This window comes from Falco cherrug, chromosome 2 (assembly GCF_023634085.1).
Source record: "Falco cherrug isolate bFalChe1 chromosome 2, bFalChe1.pri, whole genome shotgun sequence".
In the NCBI taxonomy this organism is placed as follows: domain Eukaryota; kingdom Metazoa; phylum Chordata; class Aves; order Falconiformes; family Falconidae; genus Falco; species Falco cherrug.
The window spans coordinates 104856701-104881581 of record NC_073698.1 but is presented as its reverse complement, the minus strand read 5'-3'; the positions used below and the strand labels follow the sequence as shown (position 1 = coordinate 104881581).

Genomic DNA, 24881 nt, shown 5'->3' with positions numbered 1-24881 from the left:
TAACTGTCAGCTAGATAAATTTGATGTTTAATCAGTGCTTATTTCTTTAAATGTCAGCTGCTTATGTCTAAAATGTCAAGATAATTTTTTTGTCTTGCAGTGATCCATCTGAAGAAGGCCTTACAAATTTAGAATATGTCTAAGATTTAAAATTGGAAATTATTAATTATGTTTTAGAACATGCATAATCTGGAGCAGATCCTATTGTTTTTCATGTTGCCCAGATGGGGATATCCTCATGTTATGGAAATAATGTAATTCCAAATTTTTGGAAATTTCTGGCATAAAATACTGTAGATTATACCTTTCTGATGAGTGGTATATCTGCTATAGGTCTTTCCTTGTTTCCAGGGTTGATATTATAATCAAAGGAAAGAAAGGAAAGAGCAGATTATATTGTAGCTCAGAGACAGAGCTACAGAGTACCTTGGTACCAAGGTAAATTATTTCATAGGCATTTGGATGATCCTCAAAGTGAGAACAATAACTGAAGTTATTTTTAAGTTTAACATAGTTATCTTGTCTCTCAAATTCTTTTTTGTAGTTCTTTCAACTGGCATCCCTTGTTGTACCACTGAGGAGAGTTTCAGCCTTTCTCAGCCAAATTGATGTTATGTTAAAGCAGTTATGCTTTGCTTACTACCTTCTACTGCTTCCAGTAAAGCTGGATTCAGTTGACATTTCAAGAGCCCCTGATCACTCAGGGTATTTCCTTTCTGCACTCACCGTACTTTATATCTTAATGAAGCAGTATATTGGTTCAGTGGTTTGTTAGGTAAAATATTACTTATTTTTCGTCTCTATGCAGTAAACACACAATAGATTATTTGTAATAGGCAAGGGTGAACAGACAGTAGACAAGCAACAGAAGAAGTATAGAGATAAGGAATGAGAAGTGAGACCAAGAATGGTGTGGTGGAAATGAATAAAAGAGAGGTATGTGATGTGTCTGCATATAGCATATGTGAACCTTGTTTTGTTAGTTATTTTTATTGGTGGTGCTGAATGCAGAAGCTTTGAGACAACAGTCATAAATGAAATAGTGGTCATAAAAATAAACAGAAGACCAGACATAAGGAAAATATTTTTCACCATGAGGACAGTCAGGCACTGGAACAAGCTGGTGAGAAAGTCTCTATTCTGGGCATTTTTCAAGGTGGTGCACAACAAATCCCTGAGCAATCTGAACTGAACAGTCTGTTGACTGTGCTGATGAGGAGGTTGATCAAGATGACCTCCTGGAGTCCCTTCAACCTGAATTATTCTCTTTCCCCTTTTGATCCACTAAAAACATTAGTCCTCTGCACAGCATATGCTTTAGTAACTGCTTTAGAAAATAGATTACCTCTCTGTTTATTTTCTGCTTCATATACAATATACCATAGTAGGGCTTCCACAAAAGCAAAACTCGGGAAAACTTCCTAGAAAATACATTGCTTTCAACAAGTGTACTTAATGTTGACAAACTCAATGTTAAGAGCTGCCGTAACTTAATTCACTCATATAAACTTAATTCATTGCTTTTGGGTCTAAACATATTCTGTCATATTCTTATTACATGATTACATGTTGGGTTTTACAGTGGGATGAGTGTCTGCTTCAATATGTAAAGATAGGTTCAGAGAAACTTATTAATGATTATATATGAGTGAATATGTAGAACCCAAACATTTTTAATTAAGATACTTGAATGCCATGGAAGAGAGTAATATTCTATGCACATTTTACAACTAGTTCTTCTATGATACTGTACAAACAAATCCCCTAAATAAAAGTGTTCACATGTAACCAGAAATTGTATTGCATATGTAAACAACCTGACAAGGTACAGTACAGTTTGAGAGCTGTATTTGCTGTGTACTCGTGGCTATAAAGTGGAATGATTTGAAGAATGTAAACAATATTTGGAATTTTTCAAATGTATCTTACTACCAATTTACACAGTAAGTAAAGATGAACAGGTTTGTATCAGAGGACTCTGCAGTTCTTAAGTGTTAAAAACAGTACAATATGTTTGTTACCCAGGGATTTTGTTAAATTCAGTGATTTCTGTAAGGCAGTTAGATATTGCTAAAGATTACAGTCCAAGAATATGAATATACTTTATTTTTTCCAAATAATTTGTATTTGAAGACAAACACAGATTATTGCAGAATCAAAGAATGCCAAAGAATGAGTCAGGAAGGCACCTCTGGAGACCATCCAGTTCAACCCCCTGATCAGAGCAGGGTCAGCCAGAGCATGTCTCAGAACCATGTATAGCTGGGGTTTGAATATTTTCAAGGATGGAGACTCCAGAGTCTCCTGAGCAGCTTGTTCTACCATTTAGTCACCTTCTCAGTAAGAAAGGTTTTTCCTCTTCCTGTGTTTCAGTTTGTGCCCATTGCCTCTTGTCCTGTCACCAGGCACCACTAAGAAGATTCTGGCTCTATCTGTAATCACCTCTATCAGATATTTATATGCATGGCTAAGATCCCTGGAGCCTTCTCTACTCAGGGGTGAATTGCTGGCTCATTGTCAACTTCTTCTGCACCAGGACACTCTGGACCTTCCCTGCAGAGCTGCTTGCCAGCCAGCCAGCACCCAGACTGCACTGATGCATGGAGTTATTCCTGCCCAGGTGCGGGACCATCATGGAATCACTGAATCTTTGCTTCATTCCTGAAGTGCCAGAGGGTAGCTAGAGCAGGCTAGTACCTAAGGGACAGTGGGCCAGGAGGAAAATAGGCAATCACAGCAACCAAGGAAGGGGCTCATCAGCCAGGACCTATTCCACACTACCCCAGTGAGGGAGCAGGCGGCCCTGAGGGTGCCAACCATGCTGAGCCAGGAGTCCAGGTCATCTGCATACAGAGATGGTTCTCATGCAACTTGAAGTCTGAAGAGTTTATCACTCTTATAGATGGTAACATTAAACCTTTAGTTCATCCTAAGTACAAAAAAACCCAAACAAACCACAAAAAAACCCAAATGTGAATGTACTTTAACAAAAAAAAAAAAAAAAAAAGTGGTTTAAAAAATAGACTTTGACATGACATTCTTTGTGCAGGATGAGTAATGTAATTTGTATTTTTAACAGTACAGCCTCAAATAATACAACTTAAAAATGAAACCACGTTTGAGAATGGGAAAGCCACGCTCATCTGTGAAGCAGAAGGAGAACCAATCCCAGAGATTACTTGGAAGAGGGCCATTGATGGAATAACCTTCTCGGAAGGTGACAAGGTAAATCAGCCTTTAATGTCTAAAGTATCTAAATATGTACTGTCTGGCTAATATTTTTATAAGCAGAAAATTAATTTAGAAATAGATTAATTCTATGTTCTTCTGGAATTGGAAGGAATTTCTACTTTCCAAGGTAATAACAGCAATGTGGAGATTCTAAAAATTAAATTTAAAAAAAAAAAAACAAAAAGCAATTAAAGTGCTGAAAGGTAATTCATCTTATCAGGCCTAAATTTTCATATATAATCCTTAAGAGTTTCAGTTTCATCTTGATCATAATGGCTGCCCATAGCCTTTCTTGAATATGTTTAGACCCTTTCCATTGTTTCTCAAAATGCAGTGGAGCCTATAAAAGTCTGAAATAAAATACTCTGAATACTTTGGTGTTCTTTATTTCCCACTTCTGAAGCGTTGGGGTTTTTTTCCCCATTTTTCTGTTACATTTTTCTTTACACAGAGCAAGTAGTCTATAACTAAAAATAGAGCCTATTTTCCTATTTTGTTTTCCCATTTTCATGTTTTATTAAAAAAGTAAGTTGAATAAAGGTTACAGTATGACGATGAAGAAAGTCGGTTACAGTAGGAACAAAACCTGTAATTAGATGGGATGGTGAAAGCAAAGGAAACTGTAATGTTATTCCTAACCATGCAGATAACAAGCTCTTCCTACAGAGCCCTTTTTCCTTTTGAACAAGTTTTTTTCTTAATTCCCTTACATAAACTATAGATTTTCACTGTGCTGGTTAAAGTATGAGATGCCATCTTCCTGGCTGGCTAATTCTGAATTTTAACTCCAGATAGCCAAATAGCTAAATACTGGCTTCTTGCGGATGTTTGCGTATTCATAGGTGTTGTTTAAAAAAAACAATTGACAAACCTACATTGCAGTCATGCTACTGAGGGAATTAGATACATAGTAAGTCACTCAGTGTATAGGGAATTGCTGTATATTAGGGAATTACATATTTCCATTATTTGTGCTCTCAAGGTAAATGTCTGGTCTGGTCTAGTCTCGGACTTGACCTTTTCTCTAATTGAGGCAGTTTATGTGAGACTCTGTCTGCCATTTTCCTGCTATGTCATTTCAATTTTGCAGCAAGATAACAGTATTTATATAGTATTTTTTTCTAATAGTTTTGCATTAAAATGAAGTTTATCTTCTCCTTAAATATTTCAAGTCAAAGGTCATCTTTCTGACCCACAAAGACTACACTTGGTTCAAAGGCTACAAGTGTAGGCTTCCACTTCTGTTTGGAATGTTTGTAAAAAAACTTTCTTATATCAGAAATGAAAAATGAAAGCAAATCACAGAAACAAGATTAACAATGTTGGTGCAGTTGAAACCTGAAGTTTATCCAGTGCTTATATAAGACATTATTACATTCTTAATTCAAACTGCAGATGGTTAAACTGTCTAGACATGTTACTGTAGCTTTCTCTGAACTGTGGCTCGACTGAGTAATACTGAAAACCAAACTAAAACCTATATTCACTTTCTACTAGTGTGCTGATACACTATATGTGGATGATAAAAAGATGAGAATAAATGCAGTTATATGGTTTCCTTTTTTTCTTGCCAATGAGAGAACTCCGTGTATAGCTCATGGGAGAGTTTATGCTTAATGTTGAATAAGTTTTCTGTAATAGTCTATATGTTCTTGAGCTATAAAATATGCTGCTGGATTTACCCTGTGGTTCTCAATATCCAGGGTGCCAAAGCCTTGGCTTGTGCTTTACTACCAATTTAGGTGAATACAAAACGAAACTGGTAGTAATTAAATTGTTCAATAATTGTTGAATAATAAAGCAATGTTTTGCACACAGGAAGAGAAGGAAAAAGTGAACTGAAGAAAGTGGGGAAGAAGGGGGGGGGGGGCATTGTAACATAGTTTTTAATTGAAAATATTACTTACATGTGATAACTTTTGAAGTAATGTCTAATCACCAGACATACTTGCATAAACATAAAAATCATCATCTACATTCAGTGAATTAATCTTTTGAATTTTTTACCAGTTTTAAAACATTTTTTAGTACAGACTGCACTTTATACAAATTTTTTGTTGAATTAAGAATATCTTTAGGGGGTTATTTTTTTCTGTGGAAGATGGAAGAACTGTTCTAATTATAATATTCACATGATGATGATTAAAAAACACAGAAAGTCTTGCTCTTATTTTTTAATTATTTTATTTCTTTTAGTATGTAGATCCTCAATTATGTCATTCTTGTTTTGCTAAAATGCAAGTATACCTTGTGTGGATAAGGGAGAAGTCTGAATGTAAGATCATTCTTAGCCTGCATGGATTCAAAATATTTCTTTCAAATGATAGATAGGGCTTATAACCAGGACATAGACTTTTCTGAGTTTTGAAATGATTATGTCCAAAAGAATGGAAAATATGCACCAAAGTCATAGATCAAAGAAATAACCCTGCTGGGCTTAAGGAGGATAATGTTAATGAGTGAGAGGTCTATAATTATCTCTTAGGAAAATATAGCTTTGATAAAGGATTTTCAGTACATCAGAAGTGTGTACTTGAAAGTTGAAGGCAAGTGAGTGCAAACCAGAAGCAAAGAAGCCTTTTCTTCTCATTTTATGAGTTAGCCTTTGGAACAATCTACCTCACAGTGTGTGGTCCTTCTTACACTGAGAATTTGAAATAAAGGTGGCTTTCCCCTTCCTCTGACCTCTCTTGAAATTTTAAATGGAAAGTTTTCCAGGAGGTCACATTAGGTGACTTCTGTAATCCTTTTATGGCTCTATAACCCATAAATACATGAGTGTGTAACCCTGAGTAAATGAATGATTATGTGTGACAGAAGGTGTTTGGCTCACCCTTAAAGATTTGAAAATGGAAATGAACATCTAGTCCAAGATTCATATGCTATTGCAGTGTCAAGCCAAAACTCTCTGCTTGGTGCATATACTCTGCCTCTGCACCTCTAGTCCCTGACTCCCCAGTATTGTAAGTCTTTTCACTAACATTCCAACCTGGCCATGCCTCTTCTGGCTGTGGTTCAAAATGCCATGTTGCTACAGACCTCTGTGGATCCAGCAGGCCTGGCCCTTTTCCCAGTGAAAAGAGCAGGCAGGAGAAGTGTTGCTTTTTGTAGAACAGAAGGAAGGATATTGATTGGATTTGGTTTGCTGTAACCACTTATAAAATAGATTTTGAAGATGCACATACATATCTACACATATACCTGAAGGAGAGCGTATCCTGATCCTCTGAACAAAAATGTCATTGGTTGCTGTGCGGACTGCAGAACTGTGAGGGCAGTTTCACGCTCTACTTTTCTAGTATCTGATTCTAGCAGAAATATGAAAGCTGACCAATGTTGCTTGTAATTACCATTTCAAGCCTTGTTTTGGAATACAAATGACAATAACAGATGGGGCTTGTTATGAGACAGTTTCACCACTGTATGCAGCATGTGTCCAAAGAGGCAATCTGCTCTGAAGAATTTATGATCTAAACATGTAAAATGAATGAATGAAGTCAGTGCAGAGAGGTCACAGTCCAGAACCTGGTACTCAGCTTTGATCATGCCTCAAGTGTGGGGTAACTGATTAACAGAAAAATGAAACAAACAAAAAAAAAGATAATTTGCAACTTGGATGTTGGACTTAAGACATATGAAATTATACTGTATTTGTCTATATTTGACACAGATTCACCAAATGTCTTTAAAATATGTTAAAGTATTCTTCTTGTATCCACAAGTAAAAAAAAGAAACAAAAAAAAAAGAAAAAAGAAAAAAAGTGATTTTAACCTCATAATGTAGACTACAGAAATAGCTTGAGTTCTGCTTCCTTCCGTCTACCTACTATTACAATAATAATCTGGCTGTCCCCATGAAATTTCCTGTAACATTGTTTTTAAATATTGCAGAGCTCAGACCAATAGTTAAATTCTTTTCCAAGTTTGAATTTGCTTTATGTTGGCATGCAAATCATAACTATTTGTAGCTTGTAGAGTTTTTCACAGTTTTCATGGTCAGACAACAGGCAAATGTGAAGAATTTGGGGGATGTTTTGTCTTTTCTTTGAAAGGTCAACTCTGCCTCCCCCTATGCCTGTTAACTCCACTTCAGCTATTACGAGAGTTAGTAAAAATAACCTGATTTTTTTTTTTACTCCCTGTGAAAGTTGTCACTGCACAAAAAGAAGCAGTGTTCCAGTGTCAGCAAATTGCGTTGCCTTTCTTGCGAGATAGTAGTGAGAGCTCTGTTACATTTTTTCACATCCAGGATCAGGTCTTTATTTGAAATGAATCACCCAAAATGAGGAGATGAAGCTGTATCTAGGGTATTTTACTTGATTCCAGGAGATTTCTTTCTTTTTTTCTGAGCTACAAATCCCAATCTTTGTAAATTAATCTCAGGAACTTTTGTTCTTTGAATAATTGGAAAAAATATAAGAGGCAAGTTCCTTGCCTTATAGAAGAAAATTTTTATAACCTGTTTCACCTATGTGTTGTGTGAACGGCTTCTACTTACAATATCATAGAATATTTTTCCTGTTGTAATATTAGCATATCTTAGCCTGCAGGCCAGAACAGTTTATGTAGCCAGCTGCAGCTGTGTTTGATTATGCAGTTGAGACATTCTGCAAACAAATCAGTCAGGCATTACATATTTTTTTGTATTTTGTTCTTAACACCAAAATTAATAGTGATGGGCTTCACATTGTAAGGCTATATAATAGAAGAGTAAGATTATTGTGACTGGAAAGAGAAGTTAAATAAATGGACATGAGAGTGAGTAGAAAGCAGGAAGGTGGCCTTAAATGTTAGGTAATTAGTGCTGTTGGGAATATACAGATTTATACCCTGTGACATATGCAAAACATGGAGCACATACGAGCACTGGATACTACTATACTCTCACCAGTCGTCAGATCTATAGAAATCTGCGTACGTTTTGAGGCTCCTTCATCTCTATGGCACGTTCAGCTACACTAATATGGAGTTGGGACAAACTGTCCAGTGAAATAGAAAAAGCTAAACACAGAGTGGACAGTCTTGGGAGGTAACAGTATTTTAGTAGGAAGATTCATTTGGGAGGGGTAAGATTGCACGCAGTTAGAAATGAAAAACAGCTTCCCTGGGTGAGCTGAGGAGTAAAGCTGCAAGCCAATGTGGATATTTCAAAGTCCTTAAGTAGCCCAATCACTCATCTGAGTTCCACATGCTCTTTCAGGTAACACCACCTGCAGTAATACGTAAATGAAGCCAAAACTGAAGCTAGAAATCACCTCTTCCCCAACACAGGCTTGGTTGGTGTTTATATTGACAACTCAATAATAAATCCCTGCTACGTGGCCAAAGGGCCCTTCAGATTTGTTCCTCTTTTAGGAGATAAATGAAATGCTTTGTTACCCAGACTAGACCCAAATGGCTTTACATACACACAGCCATGTATGTATTCGTGTTGTGTGAATGTGAGTGATTGTATTGGTATTATACTAGCTCAGAATTCTCTCATTTGTGCAAATTTTTCTTTTCAGTAAAATTTTAAGGTCAGTTTCCATTGGGACATAAATAAGTAAACAGAGACAAGGTTCTTGATTCTACAAAGATAACAAAAAGCCAAGAATGTTTAAAACTTAATAAATCTTCTGTAATAAAAGCTTAGACAACCTAGAGAAAAAAAGATGTTTATTTAGGAACGTCATGAATTTAATCAATTGTTTAACATGATACCTTAAATTAAGTACAAAGGTTTTGTTCATTCTGTAAATGGATAATCATAGTTCTAACAAATTTATATTACAAACTTCAGAATTCTCTCTCATTTAGTCCATTTTGCTTATGTACTACCTATGCACCAAGTAGATATTTTTGGGTGTTTTTTATGGGTTTTGGTGCTGCATTTACTGCCTGAAATGAAGCCATACAGGCTTGGAAATGGCATTTCTTTCCCTTCCAATATTAGCTTTTTCCACTGAGTCATCAGTGATGATATTCCCCGTGTTACACTAATGAAGACTGAAATTATCAGGGAACTTTTTATGGACCAACATTTCCTATGATACCAGTGGAGCTTGGACTTGAATATTCATTCATTCCTTCCACTACACAAAAGATCATTTCTTGAGCTTCTGCCTAAGTATCAGTTGAATTATCTGCTAATGGTTTAATAACTTTCAACTTGTCTGATGAAATAGAGATCCTGTATCTGATGATACATTAAGTCATACAGCCACACTTTTTACACTGGAGTAATTTGGTAGTATTACATAGTGTTACATTTTCTATGTACCATGGAAACTCCTAGGAAATTATCAAAATCAATGGCACAGTCAACAGTGCAGTGCTGGCAAAATGTATTTTAATCTATTAAAACCTGTCAGCAGTTTTCTTGACTTCAAAGGTAGTTTGAATACCCTTGCATATTAGGAGAAAATAAGTATTTAGACTTTTGGCAAAACCAAGATGAAAGCAAATAACCTGGATTCTCTTTTTCAATCTCTTTTGGTTTGTTTAACAATTTTTCTACACTCTTTGTAATGATTAGTTCTTAGTAATTTATTAATGTCCTTAATATACTGTTAAAAAAGCACATTTTCCTATCACAGTTTCACTGTACCATCTCCTTGTGTGCATCTACACATATGCTATCTACCTATTAATGCCAGTTCTCAGATTTCAAACACAGTCAGGTTATGGCAGTTTAACATGACGGTGCTGATGGCCCAGTGTACGTCTATCATCTGTGAAAGGATGCTGGGCAACCTAACCTAAAGCATAATGCAAGAGTCTTATTTCTTTGCATTGGCAAAAGTGAAGACTGCACAATCCCTTACCGACAGCTTCTGAAATTCAGCAAACTATTTCTCAGGACTGCGTAACTGAACCATAGGTTTGAGCTCTGATTCATGGTCAGAATAACTCCCATCTCTGCACGGACTCAACATGTGTAATTAAAATTTCTAAATGTTGCAATAACATAAATAACCTAAATAATGTTACCAACAATAAGCTGGGTTTTGTCTTTCTATAAATTTCTGCTTTTACAAATTAAGTAGTGACATTTATGCCAAAGGTCAATGAAATAATAGCATGTGGTAATCTTTACCTTACTACAAGCTCATTATCTAACATGCTTTAATATGTCTTGTAGGTAGCTGATACATAATGTTAAAGCCCTCAGGGTGATATTACTTGGTAAAAATTTATTGAATTAACAAGTACTCTATAAATGTTCCATTTCTTAAAATAGTATACAAAAGTGGATATTTAATATAGAATTTTACATTAAGAATACAGTTTAGTGAATATTTAGAGTTCCAGACTGAAAAAATACCATTTTACCAGCACATTTCAGAAGCGTCATTTGGAGTTATGGTCTGTAGAACAAAATATATTTTCTGTTTTAATTTAGAAAATGTAAAAATAAGTACAGAATCTCATCAGAAAGTACAGTTGCTTCCTTTACAGCTTTTTAATGTAGAGGAAAAAAAAAATAATTAGTATATATTGTGATGAGACAAACATAATGTTTATGGTATGGAACATGTGATGTTATTTAGACCACAGTTACCAGTGCTTCCTTACCGCAAATTCAAAGTGATTTCAGTAATACCAAAACTATAGTAAACTCTATTGAGATAAAACTCTCACTATCTCACCCAAAAGCAACACTGTAGGCATTTAAAATTAAGAACTCTAAGAACTTTAAGATTCATGGATATTCTTTAAGAATTCCTGAACTCACAGGTCATCATGTCATCATATTTAGCAAATATGCCCTAATTAAACAATTGTTACAAATAACCCTAATTATGTTTAAAAATATTTACAAATTCTGTATGAAAATGTACAGATTTATATAAATAGATTGTTCTTTTTGTCTTTATTACCTTTACCATCATATTTGTTAAAAAAAATTGTATGGCTATAAAATATTATACATGCATCATACACCTTGTAGCAAATGCCAAAATATTAAATAATATGGGTGTGGGGGTGTGTGTTGCTGAAGAGATATCCTCAGCAAATGTATGTTTTGGCAATTTCATTGGTAACTTTGTTTCTTGGATAAGATGTTGGGAGGTAGTAGCTGTACAAAAGAGAAGGAGAACTCTTACCCTTACCAGCAGCCCACCAAGAGGCCATCTGCTGCCCCTAGTCTCCTCTGCTCCAATGTGGATCCTTCCCACAGGCTGCAGTTCTTCAAAAACTGTTCCCGCGTGCGTCTTTTCTGCAGGGTGCAGTCCTTCAGGAACAGACTGCTCCAGCAAGGGTCCCATGTCCTGCCAGGAGCCTGCTTTGGAGCGGGCTCTCCATGGGCTGCAGCTTTTTTAAGGGCACATGCACCTGCTGTGGCATGAGGTCTTCACATGCTTCAGTGTGGATATTCACTCCACCATGGACCTCCATGGGCTGCAGGGGGACAACCTGCTTCAACATGGTCTTCACCACAGCTCCAGGGGAATCTCTGCTTGGGTGCCTGGATCACCTCCACTCCTTCTTCCTTCTCCCACCTTGGTGTCTGCAGGAGCTTGTTTCTCACACTTTTTTCCTCATTCCTCTTTTTCCTTTCCTTCCTCACCCAGAAAACTGATTACCTTCCTTCAGGCTGCCCTCTCTCCTCCCAGTTTGCCTACATACCTGAGAATCCTAGAGCTGTGACTAATTTTTTTAGCTGTGATTAATTTATCCACATGGTGTCTCCAGTTTATGTGTTATTACAGATGTTTCTTCAGCAATGTACTATGCATAACTTCTGATAATTTAATTTAATAATACATATTCCTTACATTTCCTGAATTGTGCAGTGGAGTATGAAATGCTTTAAGCTGACTGAAAATAAACTATAGATTGGTTCTAGGGTTTTGCTTCTCAGTAATGCTTTCCCTAGCAGAATGACATACGGGGTTTTATGCTACCATGTTGCAATCTCTGCTTTCTACATTGTTTCAGACTCTAGTAGCAGCATATTTTTTCATAATAGTTTCCACCCAATTTGACTGATATGTTCAGCATAATCTTTTATTTATATACATACATATAAATAAATTTTAAAATGTAATTAGATAAAACCTATTGGATGATACCAGGTAAATAAAATAACTAGAAAACAAATATTTCTATGCCTTTTCAGATATGTCCAGCGTAGCTCATTTTCTCCATTTTACATGCTACTGCAAAAATTTTCTGTTGTTTCTTCCATTCCAAAAAGCCATACAGAATTGTCAGGCTTTGTGAACAAAGGCATTTTATTCTGTGAGGTCTGGATCTGGGTCCTTCTTGCAGACAATTCACCTGCTCTTCATGACTTAAATTATGCATTTCTGGCTTCTTGTGCCTTTCCTTCCCCTAAGGAGGCCTTGTTGCATATCTATTGCACTGCAGGACTCCCCCTCATCCCAGTTTCCAGACAGACTTCCTATGTGCTCTTTAGCCATAGTAACTTTAATAAAATATACATCACCTTCACAGAAAACTGGAAAGGATCCCAAGCTGCATACAAGCACTGAACAAACAAATAAGAGAAAGTAAAATTTTGATCCCCTCCCCACCCCCACCCCCCAAAAAAAAAAGCCCATGTTGTGCTGCTCTGTGTTGCATAGCTGTATACCTTCACCACATCAGTTATTCCTGCAAGTAAAGCTAAACTTTATCATGATCTAAACCTGAATTCTATGAAAATGAATGTAAATATATAATGCATTAAGCTCAGCTTGAGTTTCTCAGAGTAGCTGTCATTTTAAAGGTTCCTTTGTATTCTTCCATAGCAGTTTTGTGAGCAAGAGGGGCATACAACCCATATTTACCCAAGAATTTGTTGTCAGTCCAAGTAATATTTTATCAGTTTATACAAAATAAAACTATGCTTCCTTCCCTGCCTCTGGTCAATCTAAAGGTACCTTTGTCCATTTTGTACTGCAGTAAGCTTACATGCTTTGTCTTCATGGGTTTCCAGCTAAAAGTTGTTTTGGTTTCTTTTGTTGTTTTGGGCTTTTTTTTCTTTTTTACTGTTTTCCCCTGTTAAAGTTACAGAACTGCCTCCCCCATTCCTAATTAAGACAAAGAGCTAATGTTTGCTAGTTAGATCTTCACCATATATGGTACTTAGCAAAGAGCTAACCAGAAACAAATTCAGATAGTTACCTGATGATTAGGGACTTGCTATCTTTAAGCAAACTGAAATCACCTCAGACCAAGGTGACCCCTGGCAAGTCCCAAGACCCTGCACTGGAGCAGAGCTCTTACTAGCAACAGGAGAACCATGCGTACTGGGCTACAACCCCTGCCCGAAGGAAAGCTGGGATCCTAGTGCTTGATGTTTTCGTGTTCTTTCACAGTTTCGTAACTCCATCCGTATGGGCGGTTCAGTGTGGTACAGTGGTAGAGTTTGACTGTACTAGTTACTTCTACAGCTGCAGTCATTTATACTTCAGATTCGAATTGACCCAAACAGAAACAGGACCAGATTGAAGTTCCAAGTCAGAATAACCATACCTGTTGCTACTGATGCTGTATATATTTAATAGTGAGTATTCTTGTTGAGATGCACAGAGATTGAGTAATACACTGAAGAATGAATTCTGGCAGATCACATAGAACCCATACTGACACATGTTTGGGGTCATATTCTTATGCTAGAGTCCTCCCTTACTCATCCTTTGCAGGAAGACCTTGTAACTCCAATGTGCATTGAAGTTACAAATGCTTTGCAAGCATTTTAAAGATTGAACAAAGCTGATGTATAATCACCTGTGTCTTACTCTCATTTATCCAAAGAATCCAGTCACAATAAGATTTGATTGTCTAAAGTAAGATGTAGCTGTATAGTAAAATCATTATTTTTAGTGGCTGTTTTATATGAGGTCTGTATTACATAAAAGCATTGTACTTAATGGTCTTATTCCTGAGAATTTTGCTGGTTTGGATCCATCTGAGTCAGCTATATTAATGGCATCACAGCAGTGTTGGAGTAGATTCAGAGCAGCAAAATTCTTAGATATAAAACCTTTAAATACAGTATTTACGATTGAATCAGAATTTCTAATACAAAGTACTTAAGTAATTATTACAGTTTTAATATTTCTGTTATAAACACTCATTTGTCGTTACTATTGTTATTTTCTGTGACCAACACTAATGTTTGTTTTCCTCTACAAGCTTTTTTCAGATGATGCTAATATTTTTGCCATTAATAATCATCAACCATTTCTTTCTTGTGATTTGCATCTTTAGCACAAGTAATCTTGAATGGCTGATCATCATATTTTTTCTCTTTATTATTTCTCTTTCATACATTTTTGTGAGTAAAAACCAATCAAAGGAAAGAAGTTCAGTGTTCTGTTTCATGTCTTAGTGGTTTTGGTGTATCATATGTCCTGTGTCATCTCAAAACATAACAACTTAAGTTTGAAAGAAATGCCAGCATGAATCAATCAAATATCAGTTCATAATTTGTAAGAGTTATATGAAGCTTTCAAGAATACATTTTTCCCGAGATTGTACATGCTGTTAACAACCTGCATAGATCTCATTACTATTTCCATCTGAATTCTTTAAAAGTAACTGCTATGTCTGCAGATGAACAGAAAATCAAAACAAACGTTATTTTTTTTTCTTCAAGATTAATTTTTTGTGACGTCCCTGGTGTCACACTATAGATCTACAAAGAATAAATTCTTCAGTAATTTCTTCCTTGTGGAAATACAAATTCTTAACAAATACAGGAGTCTGCAGCATGCTGACATATGTTTAACCAGCTGCAGTTCTAAAAGAATCACAAGGTCTCCTATAAAAATCACTGAAGTCCAAGACACTGCTGTAGCATTATTCTGCTTCACTGGACGTTAAGGCATATGCACGTAGCAATACTCTGGAATTTTCTGCTGTCTCCAACAGGTGCATGGATAAAATACATTTACCTGAAGAAAATGGGAAATATTGTGAATATACCATCCATAATCCAGAAGGGAGCTTCCATCAGCTTCTACACGATGATGGCTGTTGTGACTAACAGCCCTTTCTCATCATCAAAGGTAGATTTTTAGATTAGGAATTGCTGGTCACTTACATTAATAGACTTCTGGAATTTTATCATCATTTAGTATCAGTACGTCAGGTTGCAGAAGTTCTTATCTTTCATGCTGCTTCAAGGAACAGTTTCATGAGCAATTATGACCTGCTTAAATCTCACGTATAAGAAACATTAGCCTGAAGTATGTGATCTGAGGTTTTCCTCTCATGTGGATATCAACACAACCCGAAATCAGAAAGCATCCTAAAAAATATTGTTATTCATGAAATTCCAAAGGTGATTCTGTTAATCAGTATTTGTTTTTTCCTTGAAAATTCAGTGATGTGTACTCAGAACATGACCGAGACAACGTAATGAGTTGGCAGGTTTTGACAATTTGATCTGAAGAAGGAAGAGCTAGGCATAAAATTAAAACAGGTTCTTTATAATATTTTTGATACTTCCCATCCTGCAATGTGAGGATCTTCTATGATGGATATCTGCAGCAGCTCCTTTGGAGGAACTTGAAAAAGTCCTGCAGTTTTTACTCAACTTATATCTTCTCACAATGACTGTTCTTGAGTATGTGCACCATGATTTACAAAAGAAATAACATTCAATTTTAAGCCACTTTTTCTTCATATTTTCTGTTGTTAACACATGCAGTGCTCATCAAAATAGCACTGAAGTACATAAGGTGTCAGAAGACATATTTGGTAAATATGTGACAGGCAAAACTGGCCTACATTGGTGTAACTATGGACAGTAATGGCACTTTGATCATAATTAAGCTTTAAACATCAAAACAAAACCTAAAAAAGGTATTTCAGCATGTCTGGATTTTAAATATAGGGATTTTTTTGCTTGCATTCTTGCACTTGGACTTTAAGGGATGAAGGAGTGCTTTGTCAGCCAAACAGTAAACTCTGTAGGAGGGAAGATAATCAACACAAAGTTACAGCTGCTCTAACCATCCAAGTAATATTACCAAAATCCAGCTACAAACAAGACACCAATTTCTGCATCTGTTCTCACCTTCCACTCTTGCTTTCAGCCAGCTGAAAATGCATGTTTTGGCACCTGTACAACTTCATCTCATTTGCTGCTACAGTTCCTCAGTGGGAGCTGGAGAAATGGTTGATAAATGAAATTCAACCACTAATCACACCATCCACCTCTCTACAGTTTCTACAGTTGAAAAAGAATGACAGTTTCTAAGCGTCATCATAAGCTAATCCTCTGTTTCTGAGAAATTACATTTTTTTTACTACAATGGCAATGGAATTGTACAGATTGAACACTCCGTGGTACCTGAATAAGTTATTCTGTCCCAGAAGCTGTTCTTATCTCTTTGTGGATGTTGTTGTCTCATCACATTCCTATTCTCTCTGCATGTGGAACCCTTGAAATACAGTTGTCATCATTCTGGTACTACCCTGGGGGCTCTGAAACATGGTTTTGGCCGTTCATCAACAGTCAGGTCAGCATCAGCTGGCCAGGACTATGGGAATATTCATGTGTGGAAATCCAAATCATGTGAGAAGTTTGGGAAAAAAGAGCATGACAGAAAAAGTCGGGTAGTAGAGCAGCATATATGTCATGACAAGAATTTTATCAAAATCAAGCATACATGTATTTACTTTTACAGAATCTGAAGAATTACTCTCAAGTGATAAGATACTTTCCATTTTATTATTAGACTAGGATTCATTTGGGTTAAGCTACATATTCTGAGCAAAAATATAGCAAGTGCAGAAGGTTCTCACCTTTTGGGGTTTTTTTGTTTGTTTGTTCATTTGTTTTCAGAAGGTAATATTTTATAATTAAGTGTTGCCATTATGAAAAATTTTACTTGGAGACCTGTATAGAAGAGTTGTCATTTCTTTGACAATGACAGAGAACTAGATTGCTATCAGTATTCACAATAAGAGGTGTTTTTCTGTGAAATGTTAAATTTTTAATTTAAGGAATGTGGGGTTTATGTGAATGAAGTCACAAAGTCAGCTGTAGCTGAGTAAAATGCTATTAAAGTCTCTGCTGAGGATTTCTCACTTGTTTTTTAGCTTTATGCTGATGAGGGGGGGGGGGGGGGGAGGGAACACTACCAAAGCCCCAGAAAAGCCACTTTTATTTATGAATTCTATGAAATTTTCCATTTAAAATTGATATTTCTTATTGATTTTATTATGATTTCCCAGATGCTATAAAAAGGTAACTTCTGAAGACCTTGTTTAATTTTCAGGACACACAGTGGTCTGTTTACTGAAATTATTCTTCCAATGTCTTAGAGTGTGTCAATTAACATGCTTGCTCACTGGTCTTTCTAAAGAAATACGCACATCTGTGTGGGACTGTGTTGACTACATATGTTTTTCAAACATCTCTGATTATTCGTGCTCCATGGTGATAGGTGATGCAGAGTAATTCAGTGAATGAGCAGAAATCATGAGTACTGAACTACAGAGACTGTTCTGGTTGTCTAGATTTTTGTTTTGTTTACTTTTTATACTCTATTAATACTAAGAAATAAAAGCATGTGTACTTGATCGATCTTGCAGAAAACACCTTAGTACATATTTTGCATGTCTATCAGTAAAGCATTTGAAAAGAACAAAACGGTATTCTAATTTACTAGGTGTCCATTATTACTTCAAGCAGACTTGAGAGTTACTGGCATTATTAATTCATGGAATTTATATCTGTATTTTGATTTGTCAGCAGTGGCAGCTCCAGTGTTTTTATCCTGGTGGGTATTTCTACTGAGGACTGCTGGGCAGGTGCAGTGTGCTTGGTGTTCCCGTGTGTGCTGTCTCTTCCTCTTGTGTTGGGTTACGGTGCCAGACACGGTGCTGACGTGTGCTCTCCATACTCAGTGCAGGAGGGGAAATAAGCCTCAGAAAGATTTTACCAAGGGTATAAAGTTCTGGTGCACGCAGACCCCAAGGTTAGTGCTGCCCCTGTCTGACATTGTGTATTTGCTGTTCAAAGTTAAATAAGAAGAGTGATGTTATGGATCAGTATGAATGCAGACTTCTGCTTTGCCAGTGTATGGTGGACTTGTCAGCGCTAGGTTAACGGTTGGACTTGATGGTCTTAAAGGTCTTTTCCAACCTAAATCGTTCTATGATTCTGTATTCTAGTTTTGATGATGCCCTTTACAAGAACAGGACAATATAATTAGCATGGTTTCAAATCTTGATTCAGGCTAACACTGCATATTTTTGACTCAGTGTCGTCTTTGCTCTCTGTTGTAGTCAGCTTCTCTGTCTCTGCTGTGTGCCTGATGTTCATTCCTAGCTGGGCTGCAGCATGACTGCACTGTTATTGTACGTCTTGTGTCATCACAACATGTCCTTGACAGAACATGTGCCAGATCTGATTTATACCACGGATCAATATAACAGCCAGAGTTGTTAGTATGGTCCTTGTGAAAATTCATCATACTAGCTAGCCTTTTTCATTTACATGTGTTAATCTCCAACATATTCTGGGAATCCTGTCTAGATATAGGCAACTGCTTCAAAACATTTTATCTTTTTTATTTAATTGTATGTTAATGGAATGTAATCTGTATTTGCACTCTTGTTTTCTTTCACGTGTTTCTGTGTTCAGGAATGTCAGCTGCACAGTAAATTTTTAATCACGTATCGCACCATGTTTGCAAAAAAATTAATGGAATTTTATATTAATCCATCTGCACACTAGAGTGAGGGGACAGGACTTCTTAAACTGTTCATGAAGGAGTGGCAGTATGATATGCATTCTGAGCAATGCAGCAGAGGGTATCTTACGTATTTCACATTCCAAAGAGACTCTTGTAATCTCTTTCAGACAATTTTGGAAAAAAATGAAGTTAACTTTAGTAAATATATGTTTTTATGATAATTTGGGCCAAATGTTCTTGCCTACAATTGTTACATGTTTTACTTGGTTTTGAGGACTCTGCTTAACCTCATAGACCTCTTTCAAAATGCTTATTACCATATATTTGACGATGAGAATAGGTGATGTGGTTATGCAAAAATCTCCTATGATTCAGAGTATATATGAAATTGGTGTTTGCCCCGACTAAAATCTAAGCCTATATTATGTCATTCATATTTAAATACTTTTTTTTTCCTCATATATGAGAACATAGGAAAGTTATTTTGGGTACAGACCAGATTTTTTCCAGCAGTATTAGAAAACAGATAAACTAGAAGCAACATTGAAAATTTACTGTAAAAGCTATTTAATTTTAAGCATCTTTTTGCTTATTTTCATTAACCTTTTTTATTTTAACGTCAATTAGCACTCATGACTATGGTTTAGAATGTATGGAATTAATTATAGTGAAATATATAGTGAAGTCTACAGTGAATTCTGGTATTTGGGATTAATATTGAACTGATGCAATTTTTCTTTGTTATCAAATACAAAATAGCACTGCAGATTTTATACTCCTGTAAGAATACCTTTCATGACTTTAGTAAGGAGTATAAATAACTTAACTCTATTCACAGGAATCCTGTTGACTATACTGCACAGAAGGTACAAATAGTACAGATTTATCTTTCTGAGTGAAAAACTACAATTTGGAATGGGTATATTTTATATTTTTATTTTTATTTTTTCTGGTTTTACATATATGCTTCTAATAACCTTTTACTGAAACAGAAAATTGAGTTAGCTGAATAATCTCTGATCTAATTTGAAAAATCATGTTGAAAGAACTTCAGTGAATGTGCCATTACAGCTATAGGTCAATATAATTTCACAGAAAGACACTGCATTGTGCAAGGGGAAGGTATATTGTAATATACAATAAGGAAGCCAAAGAATATTTTTCTCAAAATAAAATACCTGTTCTCTACTACTACTCTGTTGCACAGAGCCACCTTACTGCTTTAGGAGGACATCTCTTTAATGAATCAGTAATACAGTATTTACTATGTGTCTGTGATTCATAGTCACATAGTATATGTCTTCTCACAGTTTTAAAAGTGACTTCTTAGGGAAATATTGTAACTAAGATAAAATCAGAAATGAAATTGCTAAAGTGTATATACATTTTAGGGAGTAATAATGTGGATTTATAACTGTATTACATACTTGATATTTTAGAAAAGCAGCAAATAATCCATAGGTAAATAATGGTGTTATTAACTATTATAGCTATAGGTATAAATATAGATATAATACTTTGTATAACAGAAATCAGGAAACTATTTAATGTTTTATTTTAAAGAAATTTCATCTTAATTATGCCAAGAGTTCCCTCCAAAAACCATGACATTCAGTACTGTAGCATGTTTACTAGTAACTTCATAACTTCTCTCCTTCTTTTTATAAATGTATAATAAAAATAGAATTTTTCAGCTTTAGAAATTACCTAAGAGATAACAAAGTGGTCTTATTTACTAATTTTTACGAGTCCAGAGAGGTTTAGGTTTGTTCTTGCATTAGAATTCCATAACTTTAATTTACATACTTATGCTGTGAGATTTTCCACAGGAAACAAAATTCAGTGTTCTTAGATTCTGATGTGGGATTAGAATACTTTTCTTTCCATAGTAAATATAGAATACAGAATGATTTATACAACTGCTTTATGTCAAGTATTTTAAGAACTAAATTATGTGCATTTTACCTGTATTCAGTGAAGAAACAATTGTAGAGCGTTAAAAGCTCAGTCATTTAAATATCAGCTGCTACTTGGTGAGTATTTAGTGTAAAAAGCATTAAAGTTGAATATATGTATTATAGGATTGGACATTAAAGCATATTTCAAGTTTAAATGTGATACAGTGAAATAGTTAATCATGTTTGCTCCCTTTTCCACTTTCCTCAACAATGAAGGTAGGTAAATACCAGTATTTTTTATAAGCCTTTTTTTTCCTTAAATGAAAAAAGTGAAACAAAGAAGCAAAGCAAGTTTTCCAAAGCTACAAAACAAATAAAGAGTTTTGTTTTGTTAGAACCAGATTATTTTTTTCCTCAGATATACTATACCATGAAGTTTAGAGTGTCAAGCAGAGGATTTTTTTGTAACTGTTTTATATAGTTATATATAATATTTTTATACTTTTGAAATTCAAATAATTTGGGGGGAGGGGAAGGGGAGCTGTTATGGATAAGCATTTTTATGAAGCTGCTAAATATAAAATTTATGTTCTAGAAAATCAGAAGCCAACATTCATTTTTCTCCCTTGCCTTTTTCCATGCAATAGAAACGAAATTCAGAAATTCCAGTTGCACTTATGGAGCTTCTGATAAGAAAATGTGAATTATGAAAATAGATCTATGACTGGATTTTTGTTTTGATCATTGTTGGAGGGAATATTTCTATTCAGTTTTTAAGGACAAAAGAGCTAATGCTAAACGTAATGTATGAGACTGATTTTACATGTATGCGTTTTCATTAACTGCAGCATCATAACAAAATGAGTAAGATCATAAAGATTTGGAGTATGCAGTTCACTGTTCCAGTCATAAGTGGATCTATTTTGTGCATTACCTTGACAATGTTCCTTTAAGCATGTACTTATTCCTTTGTAAAGTGCCTAGAAAAGGAATATATTTTTCCATATTTTTTTCTTTATTTGAAAAATTCAAAAGTTGCTTAGCTGTCAGTAATAACTTCACCATAGGTGAAGAGATGCTTTCAGTCATACTTATCAATGGTGTTTAATATATAAAATATTCATAAATATACATATTTTTATATATATAAAACCTTTCTTTTTCCTGAATCAATGTAAACAGAGCCCAGATGGCCGTATAGAAGTCAAAGGGCAGCATGGAAAATCGTCACTGCATATTAAAGATGTGAAGTTGTCAGATTCAGGGAGATATGACTGTGAAGCTGCAAGTAGAATTGGTGGGCATCAAAAGAGCATGTACCTTGATATTGAATGTAAGTTCTAATATTTTGTTTTCTCTTTTAAATTTATTTTAAAAGAAAAAAAAAAAAAAGTACATTCTTAATGGAAGGTCAGTTTTTCCTGGTAATTCATATTTAAAATTGCATAATTTAAGAAAGCATGTCATATTAGTTAGTGATACTGAATTCTGTGGAGGAATCCTGTCTTTCTGAAGTCGACAAGACCCTTGTTGGTGATTTAAGCAGGACAGAATTTCATCTGAAATCATATTCCATTGGTATTACCCACTAACTTAAGGCTAAGCAAAGGCTTCAAATCCTTGGTCTATTGGAGACTGCTGGGGGTGAAAAGAATACTTTTGGTATAAGGTAAGGACTGATTTGGGAAACAGCTCAGTCTGGATCTTAGCCTTCTCAGATTCAACAGTCTTCTGGGTTTTTTTTCCTAGTTCTATAATTTACTAATCCCCAACAAGTCTCTAGCCCCTGTTATAAACCCTCCTGGAGTTACCAAGTTTGTGACAGTCTCTTTCAGAGATTGTCTTTATTCAAAGCTCTTGAAATCTATCCAGGAGAAAAGGAGATTATTTTTGTTTAGAGAAGAGTCTGATATTTTAGAAACCAATCAGAGAATAGAAATTTAAATATACAAAAATTCATTAGAAAATTGTCTCTTCAAATTAATGAGACAGGTTTTAAAAAACGAAAACAAGCAACAAAAAAAATCCTTCTTTTGTATTTCATTGGTTTTCTATTTTGCTAGAGATTTTCTAGATACATTTGTTCTACATTTCCAATATAGCTTGAGTGAATCTGTTTGAAATTGAGACTTTGAAAAGAAAAAGTCTTTCTAGTGGGAAGGCAGAAGCTGGAATAAGATCTGTGGCACAGAAAGATAAATAATGGTTGCAGAGTTGCTGCAGTGGCTGAGTTCTGAAAGTAACTTAGTACACAGTTGCATTTTCCATCTTTTTGGCAGGCAAACAATGCATTATGACGTAGGAAATAAATCTGAAAGGAAAATGAGAAATGGTCAAAGTTGTAATTGGATGTTAGGAATGGAGAGTTTTGCTAACCCAGGAAACTCAAGAAATAAATACAGTATCTAAGAATAAAGGGATATGAAAGCGCTAAATATTATTATTCTTTTGGTAACATGTTAATTTACAGTATTTTCTTCTTTAATGAGTGCACTGGTGCACTGATTATTTATTTTGTATGTATATAAAAAAAAATATGGCTTTACTGAATAAAAATGCAATTTCAGTGAAGTTCCTATAAACTTTCTGTAAAATCTTGTCCTACTCAACATGTAGTGATATTAAATGTATTGTTTGATTAAGGTTATGTAGCCTTTATGCTGTAAAATTAAATATTAATACCTTTTGTATTCAGAAGAGAAAGATAGGATACATCACATTTTATGAAACATGCACAATTGAAATTAAGAATTTATTAGCAGCACAGAATTCATATTAAATGATTGATAAAATACATTATTATAGTCTAAGACACCTTTCAGGGTGAAAGTTTAAGAACAGATGTTAAGAATTCAAAAGTAACATATTCTCATTATGGTATGACAGACTTAATTTTGAGTATGTGTGGGAACAACCGAATATAGTATATGAAAAAAATGGAATAGCATATTGGTTTAAGTCTGAATTAATGCCTTGGTAGACACACTTTTTGATACAACATAAAATTTTCTACAATTCAGAAATCTTCTGAGAAAACACAGTTTTTAAAGGAACGTAGAAATACTATTTGATCATCAGAGATTTCACACATTGTAATGATTGTTTATAATATACAAGGCAATTTAATTTTTTTTGGTCTTGCATAGAATTATGGCATTTCTAAGACTGGAGTTTTCAGTTTAAAATATTTCGACTGATAATGATGTTTAAACCAAATATATGTTTTTCCAGTACAGGTGTCCTTGAATAACCAAGTACATCTTTCTCCATATCTCTTATGTGTCAGGTATTTTTATAATGCAAAGCAAATACTTTTGGGGTGATACAATAAAAGTCTGTCTCTATTCATATTCTGTTTAACAAGTCAGAGAATTGTTTTTGCTTGCCTTGAAAATAACTGCAGTGGTGTATGCACTGCAAGTATAGCTTTTTTCTCTTGCCTAGGAAAGAAAACACTTGTCTAATGGTGAAGACTTTTTCTGTTCTTTAAAAACGTGTCCTCAGGAGGAAGTGTCTTCACTCAAGCCTTATCTCCCATCAGTCTAGTCTCTGTCCTAAACTTCTGGAATGAAACAGTCTCTTCAAAGAACCTATCAGTACCTCATTGCCACCATTTCCATACAATGCTGTGTTGTCATAAGGCACATGCTCCCATCACATTTTTAAATGTCACTACAGTCAAACAGGCCTAATGGAGACAGAGCACTCTGGTGTCTCATCCTTTTACTTACTGACCCCTATCAAAGACTTGAACTGACATTGAGATTGCACAGTTTCTGCACTTTATCCCTATTCTCTGTTGGGGTTGCTTGTGATGATAAGAGCAGTTTTTCAGGACAGGAAGAGATTATCAGGTTTGATACCAATTGGGCACAGTTAACCCTGGCTTTTATCTGAAGTAAATGCTAGGCAGACATGAATTGTAGAGAACCCAGAGGATTTCTTACTACAAAGTTATCCTTGTGGTTAGTTATTTTAGCTTTCCTTATATTAAGTATGAAAAGTAAATCAAACTACATGACAGATACCATTAGAAATATTATTTACTAATAGTTTTCATTAACTGCCAAATTTGATTGTATGTATGAAGCGTTTTGTGTATTAG

At 35.1% G+C, this 24881-nt stretch overlaps 1 protein-coding gene across 1 annotated transcript in view; it reads left to right on the top strand.

The window, feature by feature from the left end:
- NCAM2 (neural cell adhesion molecule 2) overlaps positions 1-24881 on the top strand; it is a 305227-nt gene that overhangs the window by 184440 nt on the left and 95906 nt on the right. Inside the window, exons 8-9 of the mRNA XM_055703179.1 lie at positions 3080-3225; positions 21959-22109. Of these exons, the coding sequence (XP_055559154.1) occupies positions 3080-3225; positions 21959-22109 (297 nt within the window). The remainder of the gene's footprint in view (positions 1-3079; positions 3226-21958; positions 22110-24881) is intronic.